Source organism: Cariama cristata, unplaced genomic scaffold, assembly GCF_000690535.1.
Source record: "Cariama cristata isolate BGI_N322 unplaced genomic scaffold, ASM69053v1 scaffold9669, whole genome shotgun sequence".
NCBI lineage: Eukaryota > Metazoa > Chordata > Aves > Cariamiformes > Cariamidae > Cariama > Cariama cristata.
In genome coordinates, this window is record NW_009637420.1 from 2,757 (window position 1) to 29,008 (window position 26,252).

The 26,252-nt window shown below is 36.0% G+C and overlaps 1 protein-coding gene across 1 annotated transcript in view; it reads right to left on the bottom strand.

Annotated features, from left to right (window-relative positions):
• Positions 1–263: 263 nt before the first annotated feature.
• KCNT2 (potassium channel, subfamily T, member 2) overlaps positions 264–26,252 on the bottom strand; it is a gene marked incomplete at its 3' end in the record, with an annotated part of 47,361 nt that continues 21,372 nt past the window's right edge. Inside the window, exons 10-15 of the mRNA XM_009708319.1 lie at positions 24,201–24,335; positions 18,412–18,523; positions 11,637–11,738; positions 8,672–8,755; positions 7,173–7,301; positions 264–564 (exon numbers count right to left, since the gene is read on the bottom strand). Of these exons, the coding sequence (XP_009706621.1) occupies positions 264–564; positions 7,173–7,301; positions 8,672–8,755; positions 11,637–11,738; positions 18,412–18,523; positions 24,201–24,335 (863 nt within the window). The remainder of the gene's footprint in view (positions 565–7,172; positions 7,302–8,671; positions 8,756–11,636; positions 11,739–18,411; positions 18,524–24,200; positions 24,336–26,252) is intronic.

Below are 26,252 nucleotides of genomic sequence, written 5' to 3' on the forward strand. Positions count from 1 at the left end.
TGAGCTTTCCATCTGAAAACAGGAATGAGTGATAATAGAACTGATTAAAAACATACCAAGTTTCAGTTAAAAAAAAAAAACACCACACAAAAAAAACCCCAAAAAAGCCCCACCATAACAAAACAAAAAAACCTCCAAAACCAACAAAACAATCATTATCATAAAGTTAATATTTTGTTTACGGTGCCCTCAGTTCTTGAAAATACATTCATACTGCATAATACTAATGCTTTTATTAATTTAAAGTATTACAGTAATCATACCGTATCCAGCTGGAGAAAGGCCCAGATGCTTCATTCTGTTTTTGACAAGTTCAGCAAGCTCCTGTCTTTCTGACCTCCTGAAAAGGTTCATTCGCTGCTGGTTTATCTTCTCAGCTGTTTTACCAGAGTGTCTTGGTACTCTTCTGCTCAGCCGTCGGGCCCACTGCATGCTTTTTCGTCGTAACAAGGGATGATCAGACTGATCACTAGATGTTGAGTTACGATGATTACTACGATAACTAATCTGTTCTTTGCTGTCTTTAGTGTCTTCCCATTCTTCCACGCTGATAGAAATTTGAGACTTGAAAGGAAAATGACAAGAGAGATTAAGAGCTTTAAAAAATGGAAACAGATTAAGATGTTCTCTCCTCTTTTCAACCATGCAGTCAAACGTGTGTTTTAGTTGCAGTGGAGCTGAGGGGACTCAGCTGTTTGTACTTAGCAAGTGTTCCTGAATTGAGCACCCTTTACTAGACTACTTTTATGTAAAAAGCTCATTTATGATATAAATACATTTCTCAAGTACAAAAACAGTTAAGCGTTATTTAGTGCCTGATTCCTTTTTGATTCTGGGAATCTGTTCTGCATTACTTCTCCACTTTCTTCCAAGTCTGCGCATTTTCAGAAATTCAAATTCTCTAACTGGTTTTTAGAGGTGTGCTGTGGACTCATTAAGTTCAACTTTGGCTACGCTGTTTTGAGTACTCTTTTAAGACCACAGGTGGAACATGCCTGTTACCTGTGTCTGAAATTCCCAGGCATTTTTGAGATTCCAGCACATAATATCTGGAATGCCTCTGTGTCTGAAAGTAGGGACATATGCAGTAGCCTTCAGTGTGATTCAGGGCACCTCTTGCAAAAGAGGTAAGTAATTCCTACCTTAAAGCATAGTGATGTTGCTTTTTCACTCATATAGTAACAAAAAAACGCAGACTGAAGAGCCAAAATCTAGCCCTCTGTTGCTGTGTTTTCTTCGTGCCACCATATTATGATCAATAATATACACCTACAGCTGTACTGAAATAACTCGAGTGGATGGGCTACATATGCAGTTCTAACATACAAAAAGACCACAGAGAATATAAGAGGAAACATTTCAAAAGATAACTTCTAAATTGTTTTAATGTATAAAATGAAATATAAAATGAAGATGATTTAAAAGTAGAGTTGGCTTATTTTGTATAAATCCCCAAGAATGGAATGAGTTCACAATATGCTGGAAGTGATAAGTGAATAAAGCAAATGTAACTGAAGAACTACTGAGGTTCTACAGGCTTTTTCCCTTGAAATAAAATCTGAAAGCGAGATTCTGTTGACCTCATCAGTGTTGAATATAATCTATCTTTAAACGCTCACCACCCTGTCCCACACAGAATCTGTAAGGTTCCTGGAGTCCATAAAATAATATTTGATATGAGTAAGTCTGACAGTGTGAGAAAGATACTAATTTTTTTTTCCCTTTTGCACAGACTAGTTTTATCTGATTTTGCTGTTGTTGTTTGTTTTATATTAAATTGACATTTTGGTTTTGCGTGTATTTTACAGTAAGGATTAAGGTAGGCAAAATACATTGCATGTGATTAAGGTGGTACTTATGGATAGGAAGGGTCTATTTGGTGTGAACAAATCTGATACACACTGAATATAAAGGATGGTCTTGTTTTGCCTTTCTTCCTGTCCGCATTGGTAGCTTTCCTTGTCCAATGCTTGGTAAAACAGCCATCTGGACTTGCTGGCAGTAGTATTGGAAAGGCAGAGAGCAATCATCCTAATTATTACAGGAGGGTAAGTCACGTTTTTTGAGCCAGAGATTAATCAGGAGAGGCAAAGTAAAAGACCAAGTCTTTTGACTCTGTGAATCTGTAAATCCGTAGCTTGAACTTTTGAAACACTGGGATAGGTGAGTTGAAACCATAAATGAAGGTGTTAAAAGTTAAATATTTACTTAGGTGACTATTCAGTTTTTACAGTGCATGTAGAGAAAGGTGTGCAGAATGGCCCCTCACTGTATGCAGGAGGAAAAAATTACACTATTGAAAGACAGAGCAAAACCAAAGAAACCCAAACCCTCTTTCAAAGGCAAGCACAAAAGTGTGCCGGGCAGTGACAGCTCTTTAATACACAAGATAAAAGCCCAGTGCAGAGTACTTCTGTGTGTCCCCCTCTGTTTTAATTGGTCTCAAACTTTCTTTAAAAATACTTTTGTAACTATCAATTTATTTTGAGGTTTGGTTGCTTTAGTTTCTTTTAATTTAATTTCTTTTTTGCATAGCTTGTAAACCTGCTGTATGAGAAGCATAATTGATGCTATGATGTCGCTACTACTATACAGTAGTAATTGATCATCTTGTGTTTTATGAAGTGCATATATTATTTTTTTTTGAGCTTCCTTAAAATGGAAACATGGTGAAATCTCTGGAAAATACCAAGGTGCATGTTAAGTCTTTACATAATCACTGCTGCTTTTACTGGGGAAAAATCTGTATGTCACACATTAAGTGAAGAAATGTTTGCCGTTAAACCTTTTTTTTCCTTAAGTTTCAGGTTTGTGGGGTTTTTTGGTTTTGTTTTTTTTTTTTTTTTGGGGGGGGGGGGGGTGTTTGTTTGTTTTTTAAAGGCAGTTTCCCATCTCAAGTATCAGACTGTGTGCCCAAATGGTTGTGATTGCTCACTTGTGCTGCTGCACATCTGTGACCCACAGGGGTTTTTCCCCTCGGGGAAGGTGCTCCCATAGGATTTTTCACACCCATATTTAAACACTCACTCAGGTTGGTCAGCATGTGGTAGGGATAGGAATGTGGTCATGAATACACCGGTGTTCATATTTCAGATGGTCAGGGTGGCTGTGAGTATAGTGGTAACAGTACTACGACACCAGACATCAGTTAGTTTCTTGGATCTTTGTTCCCTTGCCTTGCTGCTCCCTGGGAGCTAAGTGTGTAAGAGTTTTGATGTGCAGATTCATCTATTCTGAAGCAATGCCTTATTTTTATCTAACTGCAAGTTTTATGTTAAAATAACTTTACTATTCTGTATACCAATAGCCCTTAGTTGCATCTAGGGTTCTGGGAATGCTTTTCTGCTCCAACAGCTGTCTGAACCATTAAGTACAGCCACATATTCCTTTTTATGATAAACTTGGGGATTTTTGTCCATTAGCATTTAAGGTGTTTAGGATCAATAGGGACAGGCACAATAGGGACCAAATTCCATTGGGCTTTTTTGAAAGTCCCAGTCTGTCAGCTTTCAGATTTTTAATAAGACATTTGTGTCCAGAATAATGTTGCTTTAAGCTTTATTTACTCAAGGATGATCCACTGCATAGTCCCATTTCCTTTAAGGGTTTTACTCCCAGGGTTTAACCCAATGTACTATTTTTGGCTGGGATGGAGTTAATTTCTTCATAGTAGCTTGTATGAGGCTATGTTTTGGATTTGTGATGAAAATGGTGTTGATAACACAGGATGTTTTTGTTACTGCTGATCAGTGCTTACACAGCGTCAAGGCCTTTTCTGCCTCTCGCCCTACCCCACCAGCGAGGAGGCTGGGGGTGCACAAGGAGTTAGGAGGAGACACAGCCGGGACAGCTGACCCCAACTGACCCAAGGGATATCCCATACCGTATGATGTCATGCTCAGCATATAAAGCTGGGGGAAGAAGAAGGAAGGGGGGGGGAATTGTGGAGTTAGGGCATTTGTCTTCCCAAGTATCCATGATGGAGCCCTGCTTTCCTGGAAATGGCTAAACACCTGCCTGCTGATGGGAGGTAGTAAATTCCTTGTTTTGCTTTGCTTGCACATGCAGCTTTTGCTTTACTTATTATACTGTCTTTATCTCAACCCACAAGTTGTCTCACTTTTACCCTTTTGATTCGCTCTCCCTCACGGTGGGGCAGCAAGCGAATGGCTGTGTGGTGCTTAGTGCCTACCAGGCTTAAACCACGACACCCAGAAACTGGCAGACAATAAGCAAATACTTACTTGTGAAGCCATTTCTCATGACTGACAAAGGAAGGGGAAAAAGAAAACGGAAGACAATTTGAACAGAAATGAATCTAAAGAAACAAACATGGACTCTTTAACAGGAACCACAGAAAATCAGCTACACAGGTAGTAAGCAAGATTTCATATCTCCTTTTTTTCTTTTTCATGAAATGGAAATGGCTTGAGTCATAGGTGCAGGTCATTGAGAGGCAGGCTAGATTTGCTTGTTATTGAGTAACTAGATCACTGAAAACTTGCTTGCTTTTAAAGAAATATTTATCTGTCAGAGTGAAGTGAGGGTTCTCATTTGCATAGTACAAAAAGGGAGCGTCAAAGGAGAAATCGTACATATAGGAATATTAATATTGGCGTATTTTGTCCTTGTGACTCCAGTTAACCATTAACTGACAGCTTCCAGGTGTGTGCAGTCAAATTAAGTTTTATATATTTGTTTAAACTCAAACTGATATACATATTGGAGGTTCTCTGAGTTAGAAACCTTCAAATTATGGTTAGAAGTTAGTAATTCCTGATAAATGTAAATTGCTATTTTTTTCTAACCTCCATTTTAAAGATCTCATCTAACAATATTTCAAAGTTGTTTCTGGCTTAATACATTGAAAAGCCAAAATGATAGCCAATGCTTAATATTATTAGTGAAATTACTTGAAAATTCCTTTAACTTCAAAGGAAACATTTTGCAGAAAGATTACAGCTTTCAGCATCTCTGCATTTGTAGTTATCTACCCATAAAGATCACAGCAGCAGAGCTAGATGTTGCTCATCTGTATTCTGGGGAAGAGCTAGGTTAGGGAAGATTCCCTTGCCCTTGTCTAAAAAGGGAAGGGTTTCACAAGTGCTCACCCACTAAACAAGAAACTGCTGAAGTATTTAAGTGTGGAAATACCACTGGGGGGTCTGCATTCAGAGCCTTGTGCTTTTTAAAGAGAGTAACAAATGCTTTTACTTCACTTAATAAACAAAGACAGTTCCACTCTTCCACATTAGTCCAGTACCTGACAATTTGAAACCTTATCTAGGAGATTTCTCTGCCCTCCCATCCCCTTCTTCCTCTACCTGATTTAACTCAAACTCTCCATGAGATTACCTGTGAAAGCTAGTAGGAAGTAATAGTAGGACTCCTCTTATCTGTTGGACAGCGGCTTCCAGGCTGGTTTCAGTGCCTGAATGTTTTAAGGAATTGCTTCTTTGTAAAAGATAATCAATAACTATCTTAAACTAAATTAAGTATTCAAGCACTTGAGCAGCTGCATGTGTACAGATTTCAGAGGTTCGCAATGTTATGGTAAAATTGCAGTTTAGAATTAAGTGACTGATGGTCCCAAACCTTGTTTTCAGAAAAACATTTGAAAGATCTTTAACTTATCAGTTAAGCTTGCCTCAGAAGACTTATTTGAGTGTGTATGCTTACGCCCCCAACCCCCTGCCAAAAAAAAGTTCATGTAGAAAAGATGAGCGTTAGTTTTATAGTTGTCCCTCCTCTGTGCAGATGCTGTTTGCCAGTCAGCCTGTATGTTTGAAAGCATGTGAAAATGCAGAAAGGAAAATATCAGGCCACCAAAATGCACTCTTCACAATACGTTGTATGCTCACCTTTCAACTGTTCTTGATTCTTTTTTTTTTTTTTTGGACCTGAGGTTAAATAGCCAGCTGTGAATGTGAGAATAAAGTATTGCCATGAATTTTATCTTACTTATCCTTATTTAATGAATTCTTAAAATCTGGCATGTCTTCTGCTTTGTTGAAAGCTACAACAGACTTTTTTTCATATTAGCAGTGATGCTGCCTATATTCTTCTCCAAGGAATGATTTTGATGGATTATGTTAATACTGCTATATTTTTTTAAAAATCAGCTGATATTATTGCAGTGGCATGTTCCACTGGCTAAGCTGTAAAAGCCACCTGTAGAGGTGTTGGTGGTCCACAAAGAGACACTAGTGAACTTGGTGGAATCTTGCATAGCTTTTTGTAACCCTTATTTTTAAATTAACTGAATGTTTGTACTTTCTTCAATATAAATCTTGCAGCTAAGCATTACATGGCTTAACGTTTTATAACATTTTCCTGAAATATGGAAGAGAAAATACAAATTGTCTGTCTTGGAAATCAGTAAACTATGTCTGAGTATTTCAGAAGAAAGGAGAAAGATGTTGTTCACTTGCATTTTAGAGCTGTATTTGAGCCATGGTTTATTGAGATGGCAGTACTAATGGTTATGTAAACAAATGGCTTATACATGACAAATAAAAACAGCACAAAAAAATGTATGTTAAATAGTCAGGAAAAAGTATTTTTGTCATTATACATATGTAGGGAGAAATGCGTACACTTATATGGCAGACAAATACATATATACAAAAAATTACTACTGGCAGCTAAATTTAGAGAAATCCCACAATACTTTTAATAATGTTAATTCTCTTGTTCATTTCTAGTTAGAAATTCATGTGGATACTGAAATGCCACCTGTTTTGAGATATAGTGTTGACATTGTTGTCACGACTGATACAGGACATGGTCATACAGGTTATTACGGATATTGCCATTAGTCACCAGAAGCAAGTTCGGACTGGATCTAACTATCCTAGCCTGTCCTGTCTGTGCCTGAGCTGCCCTTTATTTTCAGTCAGTTCTCTGTAGGTGAGCACAACAATGAAAGTCAGGATGTAGACTGGCTCTGGGTATTCATGAAGACTGGGGCTGAAAGTGAACCCTGAGTAATATGACCACATACATGTCAGCAGAGGAAGGGAGACCTTCACTGGGTTATTGGAATTCTGTGCGTTTGCAGATAGGGCATTCACAATATTTTTTTAAATAAGTGGTTCCCATTCTTATAAGGACCAAAGAATGTTGTATACTCTGTAATTAAATCCAAAGAACAGTATAGGAAACTTACATACCTCAGATGTTGTAAGCTTTTGGGATTCTGTCCTATAGACTCCAATTGGAATGTCTCCTGTAGAAGAACAAAGTTTCTGATACAGTCTGGCATATGTCCTAATCCATAGATCCTCTTCTGTGATTTTCATCTGAACAAATAATAACAGGAAGGAGGACTTTTAACTCTTGAAGGCTTATTACTTGTTCACTATACTACTCTTGAAAAAACTGTAAAACTAAACACTAGTTGGTAATGATCCTATTGTAGTATTGCACCTTTGCTCCTCAACAAATCTGGAACTTCTGTTGAGTTTGTAGACACTGTTTCTTTTGTTCTGTCCCTGTTTGGGAGACATTGCAGTGCAAACAGCTCAGTCTTATGAAATTACTTTCTGTTCTTGTTTTAAAATTACCTAAAAGCTTATATGGCATCCTTCATCCAGTGTTCATATCTGACTAAAATATAAAAGAATGAACTAAATATTGGCAGCAGTAAGAAACTGGTCATGGACAGACTGAAGAATGCATGAGTATTTTGAATGCATTCAGGTAACTGTTCACTAGACTGCAGGCTGAATATTTGGGGAGAAGGGAGTGGGAGGAAAGTAATACAGTAATCATAAATAGCATAAGAAAGTCTAAATCTCAAGTATTTCATTGCTATTATACTAGCTTTATTTCAAGATATATAAACCCCTTTTCAGAGATTCAACTGTCTTGCATTCACTGTAACAAAGCTTAATGATTGTCCAAAAAATCCATAATTGGTTTTTATTTAAGTAACTTTCTCTAAACCATCATTGATAACTTCCTTTTTGAGAACAACATCCTGCAGTTCTTTATAGTTCCCCAGAAAGCAACTGGTAAATAACTTCTTTTGATCTGTTTGCACCTGGGGTGTGATGGGTGTGGGAGAAAACAGAAAGGTGGGGTTTATTTTTAATAAAAATTAAATTTTTATGTTTTTTGTATGTGTGTAAATACATATAAAAATAGATATAAAAAATAAACTCTGCGTTGGGGAATAGTTACATACATAATAACAAGATGACTTTTGAACTTTGACACCTAGAATAAAGTAATTTAATACATCTTATCTTTATGCAAAATCCAGTTCTGCCCTTTATTGCCTATGATGGAAATGGATGTTGTGAAAGCGCATTGTGTGTGTATGTGCTAGCCAGGCTGTACAACATAGGTAGTTCTTCCTGGTTCCTGAACTGTCATTTCTATTTCGTATAAAATGCAGTTTTCCTGTGTTTTCCTGTCTTTCCTATTTTCCTTTGTGCTTTATAGAATGTATTGTTTTCTTGCGGCGGGGGGAAATAGCTAAAAATGGGTATGTTTTCTATCCAATTTTCTTGTCTTCTCCCCTGGTGAAAAAGGAAACAGATGGCCTTTCTTGGACTTTCACAAAAGGAAGTGCTGTACAAAGACAGTAGAGGTATTTTGCAGACAGTACAGAATCTTCTCTGGTACTCTGTAATATATATTTTACTTTTTTTTTTTAACAACTTACAGAACAAAGAAACCCAGATCCTGGTGTGGTATCAAGTCCCAGCAGAAGTCTTGTGATAGAAATCATATAATCTTTCACAAACGACTGCAAGATTTTTAACAGGAGAGACAGAAAAGAAAGAAAAAAAGCTTTAATGAACAGATGAGCAGGTAACCATTAGTGCCATGTGTGAATTTCAAAGAAATTGTACATCTGTGTTTACAATCAATCTCTTTATCTTTTAAGTATCTTAATGACTGTAGAAATAGCTATCCCTTTCTTTGTGCTGAATCTACTTACATAAAATAAGTTTTCTTATTTGATTCTGCGTATGCATGCAATGTACATACAAGATTCAAAGACACTAAGGCATAATAAGGCATTATGGAAGCAAAGATGAATGTAGATGTAAGATCAGTGGAAGTAAGGTGTTAGCCTTATTAGATGTGAAATTATAACAATGAACTCTTCTGTGCGAAAGAAATGCTATCCTATGTTAGAAGAGTCTGCAGTACTGAGTAGTGGGTGACTAAGGTGACACTGCTATTATTTTAATTTAAATAAGGCATTTGCCTCTGCCAATCCATGTATTTTTTTAAGGGTTGATCTGCCTTATCTCAAGTCAGGCCTGTTGCTCTGCTAACAGAAGTGTTTTGCTGATTTGCTAAAAGGTAGAAATTAAGCTAAATGCAGAAGTGTAGGATAAAATTGGGACTAGACATTAGATCAGCTGGAATCACAAATATTTCTCCTCCTTGTGAGTTGGGGTGCTGGAATTAGATGGCCATGTGGGTGCTCTGCTAACTGTGGTTCATTGCCACCTCTTCTTAGGTGTAGTAGGACAGCATTCAAGGCAGACTATCAATCCTTGCTGGAACACAACTTGCAATTAGCTCTCTTGGCTTAATGCAAATGTGGAGCTAGCAAACAGGTTTTAATAAAGAAATACCTTACAAAGGTGTTATATAAGTCCTTTAGACTTACAGCATCTGAATTTGTTTCAACTCAGAAGCTAGACAGATTTAATTTGATGCATAGTGATTCAACTGTTTTAATTTTTGTATTGGTAATCTTCCAGTTGTGATGGGGTAAATGCCAACGAGCATCTTCTTGAAAAGAAGAAAATTCTTTGTAACCTTCGCTTATTTGTTATCTTGGCTGCATCATTTATACTATGGAATTATCATTAGATTACCAAGTGTATTCACACGGATTTGGTAGACCAAGTCTTCATTTTTCAGTCAGTGTCCTAAAAATAATTCCAAGGCTTTTCTTTTGGCCTAAAATAGGGAGCTCTAGATGAACCCCACTGTTTCCCATGTCAGTTGCTCTGTTCCTTGTATGCAGAAGAAAAAGATGTCATACAGAAAAGGATGGGACCATGAAAAAGAACAGAGAGAACTTGCTGTCATAGTATTTGTAACTTGGAATAAGGAAAATAATCCTAGAAAAACGACAGTTCACCTGAGCAGTAGGAGTTCAAAGAAAGAATGGGTGGAATTTCAGTGAGAACGAGTGTGTGGGGTTTTTGTTTTAAACATTTTCTGGTGAATGGTTTTACTCTGTCAAGTCATAGCATGACTGATCATGGCTAGGAGCAAATATAAAATATTGAAGTTACTTATGTGCTGGTAGGAGTTATTGATGATGACAGATCTGTTTCTATATAGGTGTCTCAATCTACTTTAAAAAAAATTTTGCCATATGTAATGTTGATATTCTGGGACATGATTAAAAACGTGTTTTATAAGCAAATACATTTATTTCTAAAACATCTAGAATTTGATAAATGGCTTTACCTCTGTTGGCTTATCTGCTTTTTGTACCTGTCCGTGTACATGACTGTTTCATATATTAATGACTTTTTGAGAAAAGCTTAGCTCCAGGAATTTTTCTATTTACGTTGAATTTGCCTTCAGGAAATTTATTTGGAAGTAGAATTGAAATGAAAGAACACCTTTCATGCACCAAATTACCAAGTAAACTAACTTCATTGAAACAACGTTTAGTGCCTGAATACAAAAGCACCCACAGGCTACCTGTAGGTATAGGCGAAGTAGGTAGCTACTTAGAATAGAGCAGACTACGCGGGTCATGGTGGTGTTGCTGCTTATTCTATGTACCTTGAAGGCTAGCGCTGGGTGCTGCTCCTTGGGCATCCCGATGTATCGGGGTGTGCAGAAAGGTGGTCATTGCTGAGGGGCGAGGGCAATATTCTCCTCTTTTTCCACCCTGAAACCAGCAACTACTACCTTCATTTGTCCTGACCCTGTATTTTCTGATACATTGTTTCTCCAACTGTCTGAGGCTGTTGTCCTTCCCTTAACCCTGCTGACTGTCATCTCTTCTTTTTGCATAAGGAGCTCTGTCCTGGATTCTTGGGCAACAAGGTTCAGTGCTGCCTTTTCTTTCCCCACTGTTGCTTTGTAACCACTGCATATATTTCTTGTCAGGGCCAGAATGGGTCACTTTAAAATATGATGACTCATCATCTGGAGGTCTAGTCAACATGAGTAAAAGGACAGGACACTATGAAGTAATTGAGGCCTCTGTCAGCAAATGCAGATGACTGATAAATTAATCACAAAAGTAATTCTGTTGATTTTTGTGGTTAGAGACACTACTTTGTGGGAATAGGCACTGCCTTTTTGTTGCAGAGTACAAGTGTTATTAGTCTGTATAACCTGTATTTTATGTAGGCCTTATCAAAACTATCCTGCTTATTTGACTGTGGAGAGGTTCACAAACATATTGATTAACAACAGAATTTGTGCAATGACAGAGTGATTTTGGGGTTGATAACTGAGCTAGTACTGTCATGTGGAACATGCTCCGTTATCTTTTGCCTTTTATTGTTCCTGGTACAGACCTACACATTGATAGCTTACATGTAGGAAAACAGAGTCATCTAACAATTAAGTACAATAAAATCTGTGGTAACAATGCATGTCCATGTTAAGGTAAGTCACGTTATTGTTCACAGTACCTGATAAAGCAGCGTATCCAACATACTGATGCTGAAAACCCTGCCAGCAGCAAAGGGCAGTCGAAACATAAATGCCAGATTAGATCCCTTCTCTCGCTCTTTCTGTTAAGGAATTAAAAAAATAGAAAATACTTTTAGTACTGGTTTTGGAAGGACTATAATAAAAACATCAAATTGATATTACCTTGAAGGAGGTAAAAAGTGTAAAATCCCTTTACTTTGAATATATTTTCTTTCTACAAATATGTGGCATCTTTGTTCTGTACCTAAGAGTCTTTCAGGTTGAAAGATTTTTGTTTAATGCGTATGTTGTTTCAATCATCACATCTCAAATTGCATGTGTATATTCTAGCAGATCCTTTTAAAATGATTGAAGGATTTCAACCGTGCTTAGAGCAAAGCTCTTCTTATTCCTGCTCCAATTTCTTGGTGCTGATAGTGGACTCTCAATCAGGTCCAGAAAGTCTACTAGGAAGAGGAACATGAAACATGAACGGAATCTGATGCAAAAGGGAATAAATGGTATTTCAGTGAATGTGAGGATGTGAGATGAGATCAGACAGGGACTGGGGTAGAAACTTCTTGCTCTGCTTCTGGGGAAGGGATGCAGAAAAACGTAACTATAGTTACGCCTTTTCCTTAGCATATGTCACTTGCAGAGGAATCACACCACAATGTGCTCCTTATTCCCTCAGTTATCAGAGAGCAAAACTATAGGTTGGAAGTGATTTTCTTCTTCTAAGAAGAGAGGAAATATCAAGCTTTCAGTTCAGAGATGTCATGAAGGATAAGATGTGTTCTCAAAGTAGAGAAATGTTACACGTCTTGGAATTGAGATGCTTATATCCACCACATATACGCAGTAGTAGATGCTGGGGGATGACTGGCTGGCAAGCAGCTCAGCAGAAAAGGCCCTCAGGGTGGGTATAGGACCAGAAAAGGTCTTCAATGTGTATAAATACCTGAAGGGAGGGTGTAGAGAAGACAGAGTCAGGCTCTTTTCACTGGTGGCTAGGGTCAGGACAAGAGGCAATGGGCACAGACTGAAACACAGGCAGTTCCTTCTGAATGTCAGGAAACAAATTTTTACTGCAAGAGCACTTGAGCACTGGCACAGGCTGCCCAGGGAGGTTGTGGAATCTCCCTCTTTGGATATAATTAAAAGCCCTTGGGACATTGTCCTGGGCAATGTCCTGGCTCTTGGTGGCCCTGCTTGAGCAGGGGCCATAGGCAAGATGGTCTCCAGAAGTCCCTTCCAAGCCTAACCATGCTCTGATTCTGTGATATGCAAATGACCAGTCTGTTGTAACTAATGGTGGTGTTGAACAGCAGCGTTCTAACCCTTGTTTGTCATTGTTGAATAGTCTGGTTGCACCTGTTGATTTCTGTGGCGTCATATGGGTGGGATTGAAAAAAAGTCACACACAAACAGTTTCCTCTCCAGATAAATGTACATAGCAAGTAACTCCGAAAAACATGACATTGATCTGTCCTTCATAAAATGTCACCTTTTGTCAATCTCTTCAGAGACTGAAGGGGTTTCAAAATTTTTAAGGAAATAAAATATTATTATATCAGTTTTTTTTTTATTCCAAACATTCTCTATGTTCTGACCAAATAGTACTGGCTTGTATTAGAGTTTCTGCTCCATGAGAAATGCATACATACATATACGCTTATGCTCTCACACACATATGCACACACACATGTGCTTTGATGGCTGAGCAGCAAAAGGGTGTTTCTAGCACGTTGTGTACTTGTGACAGCTGAAGAAGAAAGCAATCTAATTGTACAAAGAACACTTTTACCTAGAAAAGCAGACCATTGTGCTTACTGGTGTAAGCCACAGAACAAGAACTTGTGTATTTCTTTTTTAGTTCGATCTCATATATTCGAGTGATTTTCTTTTAGAGCAGAAAAAGTAGATTTCTCTTCAATTGCTATTGAGAATAAAAACTTGTGTGTGAATTATGGAAAAACTTGTAAGATTTGTTTTACAACAAATTCTTGAAAATTAAAACTACATGTATATTATAAAATACGTTACATTAAATCTTTTTAGATTCATGCCATGAAATATTTTATAGGGAACTGGCTGTGAAGTGACTATCCTCCTATCACATGACTCGGGCATTATGTTTATCCTTCCATCTGTTTAGAGAAATTTGCAGCAGATTCTGGTTTTGTGCCAACAAAGGTGGGATAAGGCAAGAGATATTTGGGGAATAATTTGATTCTTATCCAAAATTCTGATGATAAACATAAGGATATTCCTATTTGTTTTATTTTAAAATGGAAGCTTAAAAATTTATTATCCCCCTTTTATTTTAAATTTCTTATATTGTTTCCTTCCATCTTTTATTATAGGGTTGCTTTTTCTTTATTTTTGCTTAAAAGAGATTTGTGAGAAACAGTTTTTAGTCAGGCACTTTGCATTGAGTTCTGCTTTATTACTTGCAGACTTACTTGCTTCCCAAAGAATACTGTGGATGTAGAAGCCAGAAATGTGCCAGAATGTCTCAGCTGTTTTATTTCGTAAGTGTGATGCCCAGCAGTTCCTTTGCTGGCACTTTTTGGAATTAATGAAGAGGGGGATATAACTACTTAAAGAAAATCACAGATCATTTCTAGGAACATAAAAAAAAAAAGATCATGGCATGAGTGTGTCTTGTAGAATTTCACATATATAGATGACATTTTAAGACATTAATAGATGGAGATCATTACTTCATCCTCAATCTTCCTATGTTTGTGGCTTTGCTCAAGTCATGAAGTTCAGAATTTTTACTGCTTTCTTTCTAATAACAGGTGTACACTTGTGGTTTTGAGAAGTTCTTAGCATGTGCTTGCTCCATATATGCCATTTAATTTTAAGTTAATCAATTGTTTCCTTTTGGGTTTCCATATTGTCAGAATACCAGAGATTATCTGCCCAGAAGGTCAAGTTCATAAGCTTTTCAGTTTATTTCCCTCTTTTCTACCATTTATATTTGTGTCAAATCATTTTTAGGGTTCTTTATCATGATTTTATCTTTTTACTATTTCTAAATAAATACCTATTCCTTCATAACAATTAATTCTGTGATACCAATAATCACATACCAACCCCAAACGAATCTCAAGCCCTCTTTTGGCTACTTTGTCAATGGCTGAAAGAGATCTAGGGCCCATCTTGATTTAAGATATTCTCCTCCAATATAGACATTAATATGGGAACTGCCATGATAGGCTGTAACTGTTGTGTACAAAACCCACAAAGTTGCTTTAATGAACACACAAGGATATGGCAGGGGAGTGGGCATGCTGGGGTTCATGCAAGAACATGTAAAAGAGACAGAGGTAGTGGCTTATTACAGGGAATAGTCAGTGCACTGTTAGTTTTGGTAAATGTCGGTTGTTGCCCATGTTGATATAGGACTGATCAGAAATCTGGGCATGGAAACCTCTTCACAGTACCTTTCTTGACACAAGGGATTTTGGATTGATAACACTTCACCTCTAGAACAGTTGGACTATGTGTTCTTAATTGCTTCTGTTCTACCTTTTTGGTAAGAACAGATTCGTTTTCTGTTGTTGATCTGGAACAGCTTTCTAAAAATGTGCCAGTTCAACAGCCAAATGTGTATGCTAATTATTTATACAGTTTTAGAATTGTAGCTGATGTAAATCATTAGAGATCCATCTAAAATAAGACACCAATTAAGAGGTACCAATCTATTTTTTTATAAGCCATATATCATTACTGCTTGCTGTTATTTAATGTTACTTCAAATCTGCTTAAAACCTGAACACTATTAAAAACAAAAGGAGACAGCATGCCCTATCCTTAATTTAAGGTGAAAAAAGCAGCCTGGCTTTGTGTATGCCACCGCAAATATACTGGGCCATCCCAGATACATGTTAGGTGAGCAAAAATCTATGTGCTTATCCCTGTGGAGGATACAAAATCACAGTATTGGTTTGATTAAAAGATATAGGAGTTTGTACATATTTTAAAATGATTACTTAAAGGTTTAGAATTTTTATCCTTCAGTTAACACCTGCAATACTTACTTGGAAAATAAATAAATAAATCGCAGAAAACTAAAGTGTTAATCTTATCCAAGACATTCTAAACCCTTTCTTTCAAGGAAGAGGGAGTGGCTTCTTTTTTTTTTTTCCCCCCCTCATCTAAGACAAGTAAGTTTTAAGGAAAAACAAAGCACCCATGGTCTAAACTTTTCTCTGTTGTATAAGGTCCATTACTTTCTCCTATGTCAGCACTGAGTTTGGTGTTCAGATTTATTTATCTCTAAAATGAGGAAAGTTGCAGCTGCAACAGCAGATGGACTTCTGATTTGCATATCTTTCTTCTGCAGCCCATTAGGTTGAAAAGTCAATTTTGCATGTGTGTTTCAGTGCTACCTGAAGGCAACTTGCCTGACATTTTTAGTCTTTCTGAAAATGAGGTGCTTAATGCAGAAATAACAATCAACTGTACATTTGACTGCCTTAGATGATTTTTACTCCAGCTTTTAATTGCCTTTCATTTTGCATGAGGGAGTTCTGAAACATCAAATGAACTACAGCACCACCTGTGAAGTGCTCCCTGTAAATGTTAAGATGAAATGAATGGGAAATATCAACAGCCGGCAACTTCAAGAGCAATGAAGAAAATGTTCTTTCTTTAAGATAATTTATCTATCTCTATTTCAGCATAGCATAGTTTGGATAGGAAGTTAACTGTTCAGCTTCCAACTTATATTCACAACTTTACATTTGCACAATAAATTAATAAAGATAGGGAAGAAGTTATATTTCCAATTATTTCCAGAACATTTGCTGGAAAAATGAAGGAGCCTATGTGAAGGAAGAAAGAGAATGGAGATAAAAATCCTGGTTTGACTGCATTGAAGTAGACAGGCTACAGCCCGCAGAGTATTCCAGAAGCAACTGTAGACACCACATGCTGTGAAAGCTGTTACTATTCTTACTTCCCTTTATCAATAAACTGTATGGATTAAGGGACTTTGTTTAAAAAAAAAAAAAAAATGCTGTCAGTTATAGTACACCAAGGAACTAAGTTAGGTTGGAACATAGTCTTGAAGGTGCCATCCAGCTGTTGGCATTTGTTGCCCTGAATAAACTGGCAATACATGATTCCAGACAGTTCCATCTTATTCTTCCTGAAGTTACTCTTGAGGGAAGGAGTGCTAAAATGGAGGAAACACAGGTGCAAACCTTAACGGATAGTGGGAGTGGCATGATCCAAATGAAGATGTGCCTCTCACTGCAAACTGCTCCTCTCTTTGTGTAAAAACTGTCCAGCTTCCTCACAGTTCTCCAACTGATGTGCTTATCAGAATATCACCCAAGTAAGATTAAGCCTTTGTTCCATCTCAGGCAAAGGTAAACAAATCACAAAAGATCACCCAGATATTTACATCTTGTGGTCGAAACACATGATAGTCAACTGAGTAAAAGATTGACTTCTAATACTTATCCTATCTCATCTAGACAGGCTGAATTTTTGCAGAATTCGATTCCTGACTAAGAAACTGGGAGCTGGCCTGTGAAGATGTTTGTATGAAAAGGCTGGTTTCCATTAAATATATATTAAAATTAACTATGTCAACATATACAGTAAACAGTGAAATACTGAAATTCCGTAAAATATCTGAAATCCCCAAAATCTAGGAAACTTACTGTACAGCTAGGAAATGGGAATTATATGCTAAAAAATATATGCTAATTCTGTATAATGATAATGATTTTAGCATAAATTGAAATTTCCCAAGACATAAGATATCTGAGGTAAAAAGATTGGGAGGCTACACAAGAGAACCTAGCAATAATATCTAGATTTATAGCAAGGGGAAAAAGAGAGGACTGGAGTGAAAGATCTCTGTCCTTGAAGACTGGCACAGTGATTTTTTTTTTTTTTTTTTGTCTTGCTCTCAAACTCAGAAAATGGCCTGAAAGATCATGAAGGTGATACTGTAAGTTTTGTGGACTGCAGAGGTAGGTAGGTCTGATCACCAAGGAAGATCAGTGAAAAAGAGGATTGTCCTTGAATTTACAAAGTTAAGCAGATGCACAATATTACTTCATATGCTCTATCTAATGTTTTAGCAATAGTATTTTGGACAAGCAAATTAAATTAAACTTATCTCCATATAGCCTCCTTATTCCACAGCTTGAAAATGCCAACATGTGCACTAGAATGTATAGAATATGAAGGTTTTATCTAGCATTTAAGTAGTGTCACTATCCTTATCACCACTAGGACTGCCCTTTGACAGAGAATAACCGCTGTTCTCATACTTATGTCACAGTAATGCAAATACCCCATACAGATAGATACATGGAAATGTATACAAAATATGTAATTACAGTGCCTTTAAAGTGAATTGGAATAAAAAATGCATTATAATAAAAGCTGTATATGTTCTAAGTGTTTAGTCAATTAAAATATTTTTGACATTAATTGCCTGTGGCAGCCTCTTGAAAAACCGTATTAGCTCTAAATATTCAGTTATCCAAAAATACTCAATTTTCCTTGAGCAAATTCCACCAGAGGGCTGGTAGATTAATATTACATTGTAAAGTGATGGAACTCAAATCAAACTTCATTCTTAAATGAGGGTAGAATTTGGAAAAAATAATCTTTTACATTAGCTCTGCAACCATAAAATCATTTCACTGTTTCCGCTTGTTTTGAAAGCATAGTTACAAAATCAGAAAGTCTTAAAATTATAACATTTAAATGGGGGTCGGGGGAGGCAAATCTCCTTACCTTTTCCAATTTGGATAGAGCAAGAGAATAGCAGTCTTTGGCTCTGAACTGCATGAATCTCATATTGGCTGGGTGAGTTAGTTCTGTGATAATGCTTAGGCTTGAGAACAACCTGTATGTTAAAAGAATGTGACAGTTAGACCTCTTACATTTGTGAGTTATTACAATTAGGCTCTACATAATGCTATAGCTTGTGCTTGTGTCCATGTTTTTAATGAAGTCCCTGAAATCTGCAGTGTTTTTTGGCAGAATGAAATGCTGGTCTAATAGCAGAGGAAACTACTAAACATTCTCTGTAGAATTCACAAAGAAGCAAATATACATTCAAAGGTTGAAGTTATAAAATATTTTAATGCTAGAAAGGAACCACTTAATTTCACAATGCTATAGCTTGTGCTTGTGTCCATGTTTTTAATGAAGTCCCTGAAATCTGCAGTGTTTTTTGGCAGAATGAAATGCTGGTCTAATAGCAGAGGAAACTACTAAACATTCTCTGTAGAATTCACAAAGAAGCAAATATACATTCAAAGGTTGAAGTTATAAAATATTTTAATGCTAGAAAGGAACCACTTAATTTCACTATCAGAGATTTTATTTAATAATTTCTAAAATGACACAAATCTCTAGGAAACAACAAAAAATGCAAAACTATATGGCCTGCACTTAGTATCTGGTTGCATGTGAACTACCATTTATTAGAACTGGCTTATGTATTCTTTCCATTTGACTTTTTTCTTCTTTTTTATTTTTTTTTTTTTTGAGTTCTGTTTATATGCTCTGTGTCCACAGACTGAGCAACATAGATGAAAATTGACACTTCTTGGGAGCTGCTGAGAAAATGTATGCTTATGTATACTTATGTTCTCACTTTGAAATATTTATATATACATATACAAAAATATTTATAAGTTAACACTAATTCAGGTTTCCAATAACAAGAAACAGTGAAGAAAGTTTAACTCAGATCTGGCTATGCTCTGTGTCCACAGACTGAGCAACATAGATGAAAATTGACACTTCTTGGGAGCTGCTGAGAAAATGTATGCTTATGTATACTTATGTTCTCACTTTGAAATATTTATATATACATATACAAAAATATTTATAAGTTAACACTAATTCAGGTTTCCAATAACAAGAAACAGTGAAGAAAGTTTAACTCAGATCTGGCTGAATTACACAGATTTTCATGAAGCAGACTAAAGAGCCCCTCTCTAGCCCTCGGGGCTCTAAGAACTAGAAAGAAATCTGTACTTTATGCTATGCCATATGCTATGCTACTCCAACTTGGAGTAGAACTCAGATTATTATTTTGAGTATTTCTACAGATTAGTGTCAGAAAATGAGATGTGCATTTGTAATCTGTTCTGCTGATCCTGAAAGTACTAATCTACATGTGACAATAGATAATTGTAGTACTAATGACATCTTTAAAGGTGGCTTCTGTTTCATTCAGATAAAAATTAAAGTGGTTTCCTTGCAAGCTGAATTTAGTAAGTTAGTGTCAAATGGAATCCAATGTACCTTTTTGCAAGTCTTTAGTCTTTTTCTCTCATTTTTGTAGGGAGGCACTTCACTGAAATGGCAATTCAAGCAGAGCCTAAATGTGGGGAAACGTATGTCAAAACTATCTGCCAGTACGTGTTAATGCCGTATTATTGCAATACAGTTTCCTAGATCTGTTGATGGCAAAATGTAGACTGGTAATGATCACATGATCCCAAACATGTTCTGAACACATGATCATGTGACGGTCGAAATGTAAGCCATCCTTATGTTAGCAGTTCTCATGGATCTGTTAATAACCAAATATTAAAAGTGATCATATGAGGAAAAATGGACTTCACAAACTGTGTGAGAATGTGAATCAGTCAACAGTGACCATTTGTGTGCACTGTAGTTTGAAAGGCACTGTGCATGCTCAGGAATTTCTGTACCTTTTTAGCTCTTAGACTTTGATACAAACTCTGAGTGGTGCAGTGTTGTACAAAGTCTACTTACATCCTGCTAATGATTAAGTACTTAGGGAATGGAATTTACATGCATAGATTAAATACATGATAACCACACCCTTGAGATGCAACTATGGTACATGACTTCACTTGTGTGCTGTGTCTTACAAAAACCTGTGAAGTGCCCATGAAAATTGAAAAAAAAAAAAAAAAAAAAAATCCTGATAATATCACACTTGTAGGTATGAACTTGTACTTATTATGTAGCTTAACAAATGTGTTAAAGTTCTGAGGAAGGAAAATAAATTTCCTCTGCAGTAATTTTGTATCATGTAGCACAGAATTACTTAAACGTCTGCTGCCTGGCAATTTTCTTGTATTGCTGTATTAAAGGACAAGCATTCATATTTGAAAATTAGCAATATAACATTCAGAACTAAGAGTAACAGGAAATTAGAAGCTGACCTAATGATAAAATACATAAAACTTACAGGGAAAAATGCAGGTTACTAGATTTCTGTTAAAGATGGGTTTAGTTATCACCAAGATATGAAAACTGATTTATATTAGGAAACTTGTTTCAAACCTGGTATTGGTAAAATTAATATTTTACTTATGAGTGCCTTTTAGTGGAACTAGGGAAGACAACTTTCCAGGTAGTCAGGGGCAAACTGCCTCTTGCCCTGGGTGCAAGGCACACTGCCCACAAGCTTCCAGCACTGGAGTAGGCTACTTCCATGCAAAGATCCATCTTTTCTATCCCATTCTGGAAAAAAAAGGACTGGATGGGGTGGAGAAAGCCCTAATCAGCCTGATGGAAGATGTGGGTTGCTGTTGAACTAGTATTTGGGAATCAGACAAGCACGAGATACATTTAGTTCTTTCCTGAATCTAAAAGATAAACCAAGAAAATAATGTAATGCCATCATAACACCTCATTTGGTTTATCTATAAATTGGTGTTGACTGCTAGATACTAGTCAAACTACTGAGTTGTTAGGTGTACTGCTGTCAATAGGCTTCATGCAGTATTTGAAACGTAGCCTTGAAGATGTTAGCTAATAAAAATTTAAAAACAGGGCCTCCCAAACACCAACACTTATATCCATTAATTAATAGAAAGCAAGAGTAAATATAAACACTCCTCCTAGTACAGACCTACTGCCTGAGGAAATCCACTGTTTTTTCTGAGATGGACTTATAACTGTCAATAGGGATTCAATGGTTGGCTTCATATATCATATTAAAATGTGAAAAGCATCTCTAGGACACAGTCCAAAACTGTACTTTTAAACTATGCTAACTTGCTCTTTCCCATCCAAAGGATTAAAGATTTCTTTCTTAGTCAGTGCAACCACTTAAGTCACACTTCTTTACTCCTTTTAACTATAATGAAGTCAGATAAGCCAGTGTTGTGTCACAGGTTTTTTTTTTAATTGCTATGGAACAGTTTCTAGCCTTAAAGGTGCTAATAACCCTGTTGTTATAAACAATGCATCTGTCTTCTAAGGTGTGGGGGACACACACTCTTCTGGCAAAGCTATATTATTAATTTATCTAAACCAGGGAATAGTGTCAGAACAGGTATAGGAGAACTGGCAACCTAGGCCAAACAGTACCATAGCACACTTACATCACCTTTTCAGGCCTGTCTGCAACCCTTAATGAGGTCAGCTGATCTGAGTCAATCAAATCACTGAGGTTTAGATTAGCATGTATCTTCTGAATGATTTCACTTGGTGAGACTTAAATGGAATCTTCTTCATTGATGTGGTATCCTTGAGAACAGCATATATTAGCAAAACTCCAGTGGTTTAAAATCCTTCTTTAACACTACAGTTTGTGTTAAGTGCTGTTGTTCTCCACCATGTCCAGCCTCTTCTTCATTAGTTTCTGATATTATTAGTTATTATTAAGTAACAAAAAACCTTTAAACATATTTTTAAAGTTCATTTACAAAACTGTTTACCTTGGTGCAATGAAGGTAGTTTATTCTGTAGAACAGGTAAATGCCACTACCTTATGCCTCTTCCCAAAGCTTACTTATTTCTACAACTTTTACATAATATAAAAATGCAGTGGAATTATCATACATGTTCTAGGGGAAAAAAAATTAGGAAAAGATTTATAGAATACACTACTTGTGAAAGTTTACAAAGTTTTCTGAAAAAGTATTGTTAAGTCTTAAACCAAGATATTCTGATTTTTTTTATATATTTGTAGAAAGTACCATGTAGTCTTAAAATTATACTGAACCAGATATGTAGCTCCTACATGAGTTAAAGCTGCCATCTAGCGGTAGGCATTGTGCAAGACAACTGAATAATTACATCGTTCTAGTCGGGTACCTATGGTACGTAGTGTACTAGTATGACATTTTTTTTTAGCATTTTACGAAGTAGAACACAATGATGGGAAAAATCAACTGGTACTTTGTAAGTTTTATTTTTTATTCAACTCATTTTTCTGTTTTATATTTAGAAGTACAATGTATTTCTGAAAAATCTAAGCAGTGTATGTCAAAACCTCAGTGAGATACCCTAGTACAATATGGTTAAGAGTAGACTTGAATGATACACAGATTAAGTTCAATTATAGCTTCTAAATTAAATTTACATGTGATTATGAAACATGCACACCTGTGCTAATATCAGTTACAAATTCAAACACTCAAAGTTAGAAAAAGAACTGAAGTTTCTTGTGCAACGTAAATTTTCCTTCTTTTGAGCACATGCAGAAATGCTAACAGCATTTAACTGCATTCACACATGGTTGTGTTAAAAAAAACCCAAACGTTTCTTCATTGAAATACTTGTGTTTTAATGAGCTCAGTTTTCTAAAACACTGACAGATTCACAAGATTTTTAGTATGAACCCCTCTCTGGTCTTATGTGGAAGGCTTGACACAGAAAAGAGCAGCAATATTGAACGATACTGAATCCTCTAGGGAAAAATTAGTTTTGTCCAGGCCTTAACAGAATGAACAACAGCAAGTGCTAGGCTTACGCCCCAAATCAGGGAGGCATTTCATAATTGACTGTAGTGTGTTTTGTTTTGTTTGGGGGGGTGTGTGTGTGTGTGTGTGTTCTTTGTTTTGTTTTATTTTAAGCAAATAAGAACTTTTTTCACACTTTAAAGGCACATGTATCTTTTGGTATCTGTTGAATCAAGATATTTAACAGAAAGCGAGGCTTTAATCAGGAGAGGTTATCAAATGAACAGGAAATCTCAGTTTAGCTCTTTATCACAGCACTGCCTTCTCAGCCTCTTTACTAGATTGATCTTTTTTTCATTCTATATTCAGTTATTCCTTCATGACCCTTAGTATGTTGTTGTCATATGTAATGTTGCATATATGTGCCTAAACCTAACTTTTGTTTAAATATTCAAAATGTGAACACTTACTACTAACTTCATAGCGATGCACTGGTTACCTTTTAGAGTTAGAAGGATCTGCTTTTCATACTGGCTTTAGCATTACTGTGAAAGACTGCTGCACTGAGGAAAAATTTATTTTCTCAACTATCTTTGGTCCTAAGTCTTCAAGAGTAGCTTTCTCTTCCTTTCTGCAAACCTGACAGTTGACTTTTAAAATGATCATCCAGTTTTGGGATGCATGGAATCTCGTTAGAGATTTCAGGAAAATACCTCAGGGTTCTGAGTGTATTGCTAAGGAGGGTGGGAAAAAGTTTGCCCAGGTAAGACACACATTCATATAAAAGAAAACTTAAGTGGAAGAAAGGAAAAAAGAAAAATATCATTTCTTATCTGAGTATAAAAGGCATTAAGTATTTCACAATTAATGAGGATGTAGAGACAGATTGCAAAAATTCCTTACCTAAAGAGTGTTTGAACATTTACAATAGTCTTAGCATCTGCCATGTAGTCTTCCTCAGCACTCATTGTACTTTCTTTGTCCACCACCACCATATTAGCTGCAAAGGTGACCCCACATCTTAATAAGTCATCTAGGCTTTTGTGAAGAGAAAGAGGGAGAAAGAAACAAACAACTTAAATATGGAACACTTAAAAGATTAGGGATGGTTGGAGTTTGCAGATCACAGGCTGAGTTGCTAGTTCCCTTCATGTACCTATCATAACTTCCAATATTATCTATATCAAGTATGTCATCTCAGTTAATTGATAGAATAGAATATGAATAATTATTTTCCTTGAAGTCGTACAGAATGCACTTCAGTAGGTTCTTACAGTTCCTTTCCTTTTGCTAAAATGATAAATTTATTTCAACTTTTTAAAATAAGCTTTTAACAGTTACTTGGGAAGACAGTATGTCCTTACATGCTACAACAACCTGATTTATTGCAATTAATTTTGGCAATAAACAGACTCAAATAAATGCTTTAGGTTGCTCTTTCACACAATTCTATTTCAGTTTCTAAACGCTAATAAATGTTCTACTAGGACATTTAATACATTCCTCTTTTAGATTAATCTATCAGTTGGAGTGTTCTCATGATGCTTTTAGGAGCAGGTGTGTCTCAGTAAAACTTTGCACGCTGCTGGACAATGTTTCCTGTGAAACCTGACCATAGAAAACACTCACAGACCACTTAGTTACAGTTCTCATCATGCCTTATAGCTTTGCTTCTGAAATGAAGCATGTTTCAGTTGTTTTAACAATAATATTTTCCACAGAAACAAAGCACTTTCCAGAAAGTTTAGAAAGGACTTTTCTGTAATGATAAAGACTGCTAGGAACCTAGCAATTTTTAAGTAACTTGAAAACATGAAGAAAGGATAAATTTAATGGTTTCCAAGGGAAACTGGAAAACTAAATTTTCACATCATTCTGTTTACTTGCAAGTTGAAAAAGCTGTCTCGTCATTATAATTGCTTCTCATTTGGCAATCTATAATATTAATTAAGTCTTAATTGTCCTGATACAGTTTTTCTTTTCAGAAATGATCTTGGGTTTCTAATTTAATGTAACCTATTATAAATTATTTTTGAAATTTTAGGAAAGGAAAACTCTACAAGTTTTTGGTATTTATTTTATATCTTATACATATTCTTCCAAAACAAATACATAATAAAATTATTTTTGAAACTGTGCAACATCACTGATGGTTTGACTATAACAAAAGAAAGGCTGTATTTTATATGATCTATACTAACAACTTCAGTGCACAAGTAGAACTCCAAATTTTCTCCGAATAATTATATTTCTGCTTTTTCAGTCTTTCAGTTGATCTCTGAAAATAGCAGCATATTCTGAAATACACAGATTTTCTGCGTTTCAACGTTTCACACGCTCAACAGCTATTCTTGTTCTGGCATTTACATTCAGCTAATTTGTGGAGAATTTAAAAAACACTAATTTAGAAGTAGTATAATTCTAGTTCTCAGGTACCTCTAGCTATAGGTTTCTTAATACTGAATAGATTTCTACACAACTGTGAAATCTGTTCAGTTACAGATCTCAAATAATTTATACGTGAAGACTGTAGAACAGATATCTACTACCTGATGACATATTTTGATGAAGTTCATCCTAGCTATGAATTTGGGTAAAGCTATTTTTCTGCAGGCCATCCAATTCTAACAAAAAGGAATGGTAAATGAGAATAATTCCTTTGGTAGTTTTCTCTCTCAGATAATGACATTTCATGCCAGCTGACCAAATGACAAATAGGTTAGATATTTAAAGGTAGTAGGTGGCACTTTGGGAATATATTCTATACTCATTAAATAAGAAAGGAAACTTTGCATATTTTACATTGTCATTCTTAGCTAAATCTATTAATTGTACATGATTTAAAAACATGTCTAGGAAGACACAGGGAATAAGTATGAACTATATCTTTTAAAGTGTTGTTGTTGATGAAAACAGATGTCAAAAAACCCCCTACAAAATATGATAGGTTATTGC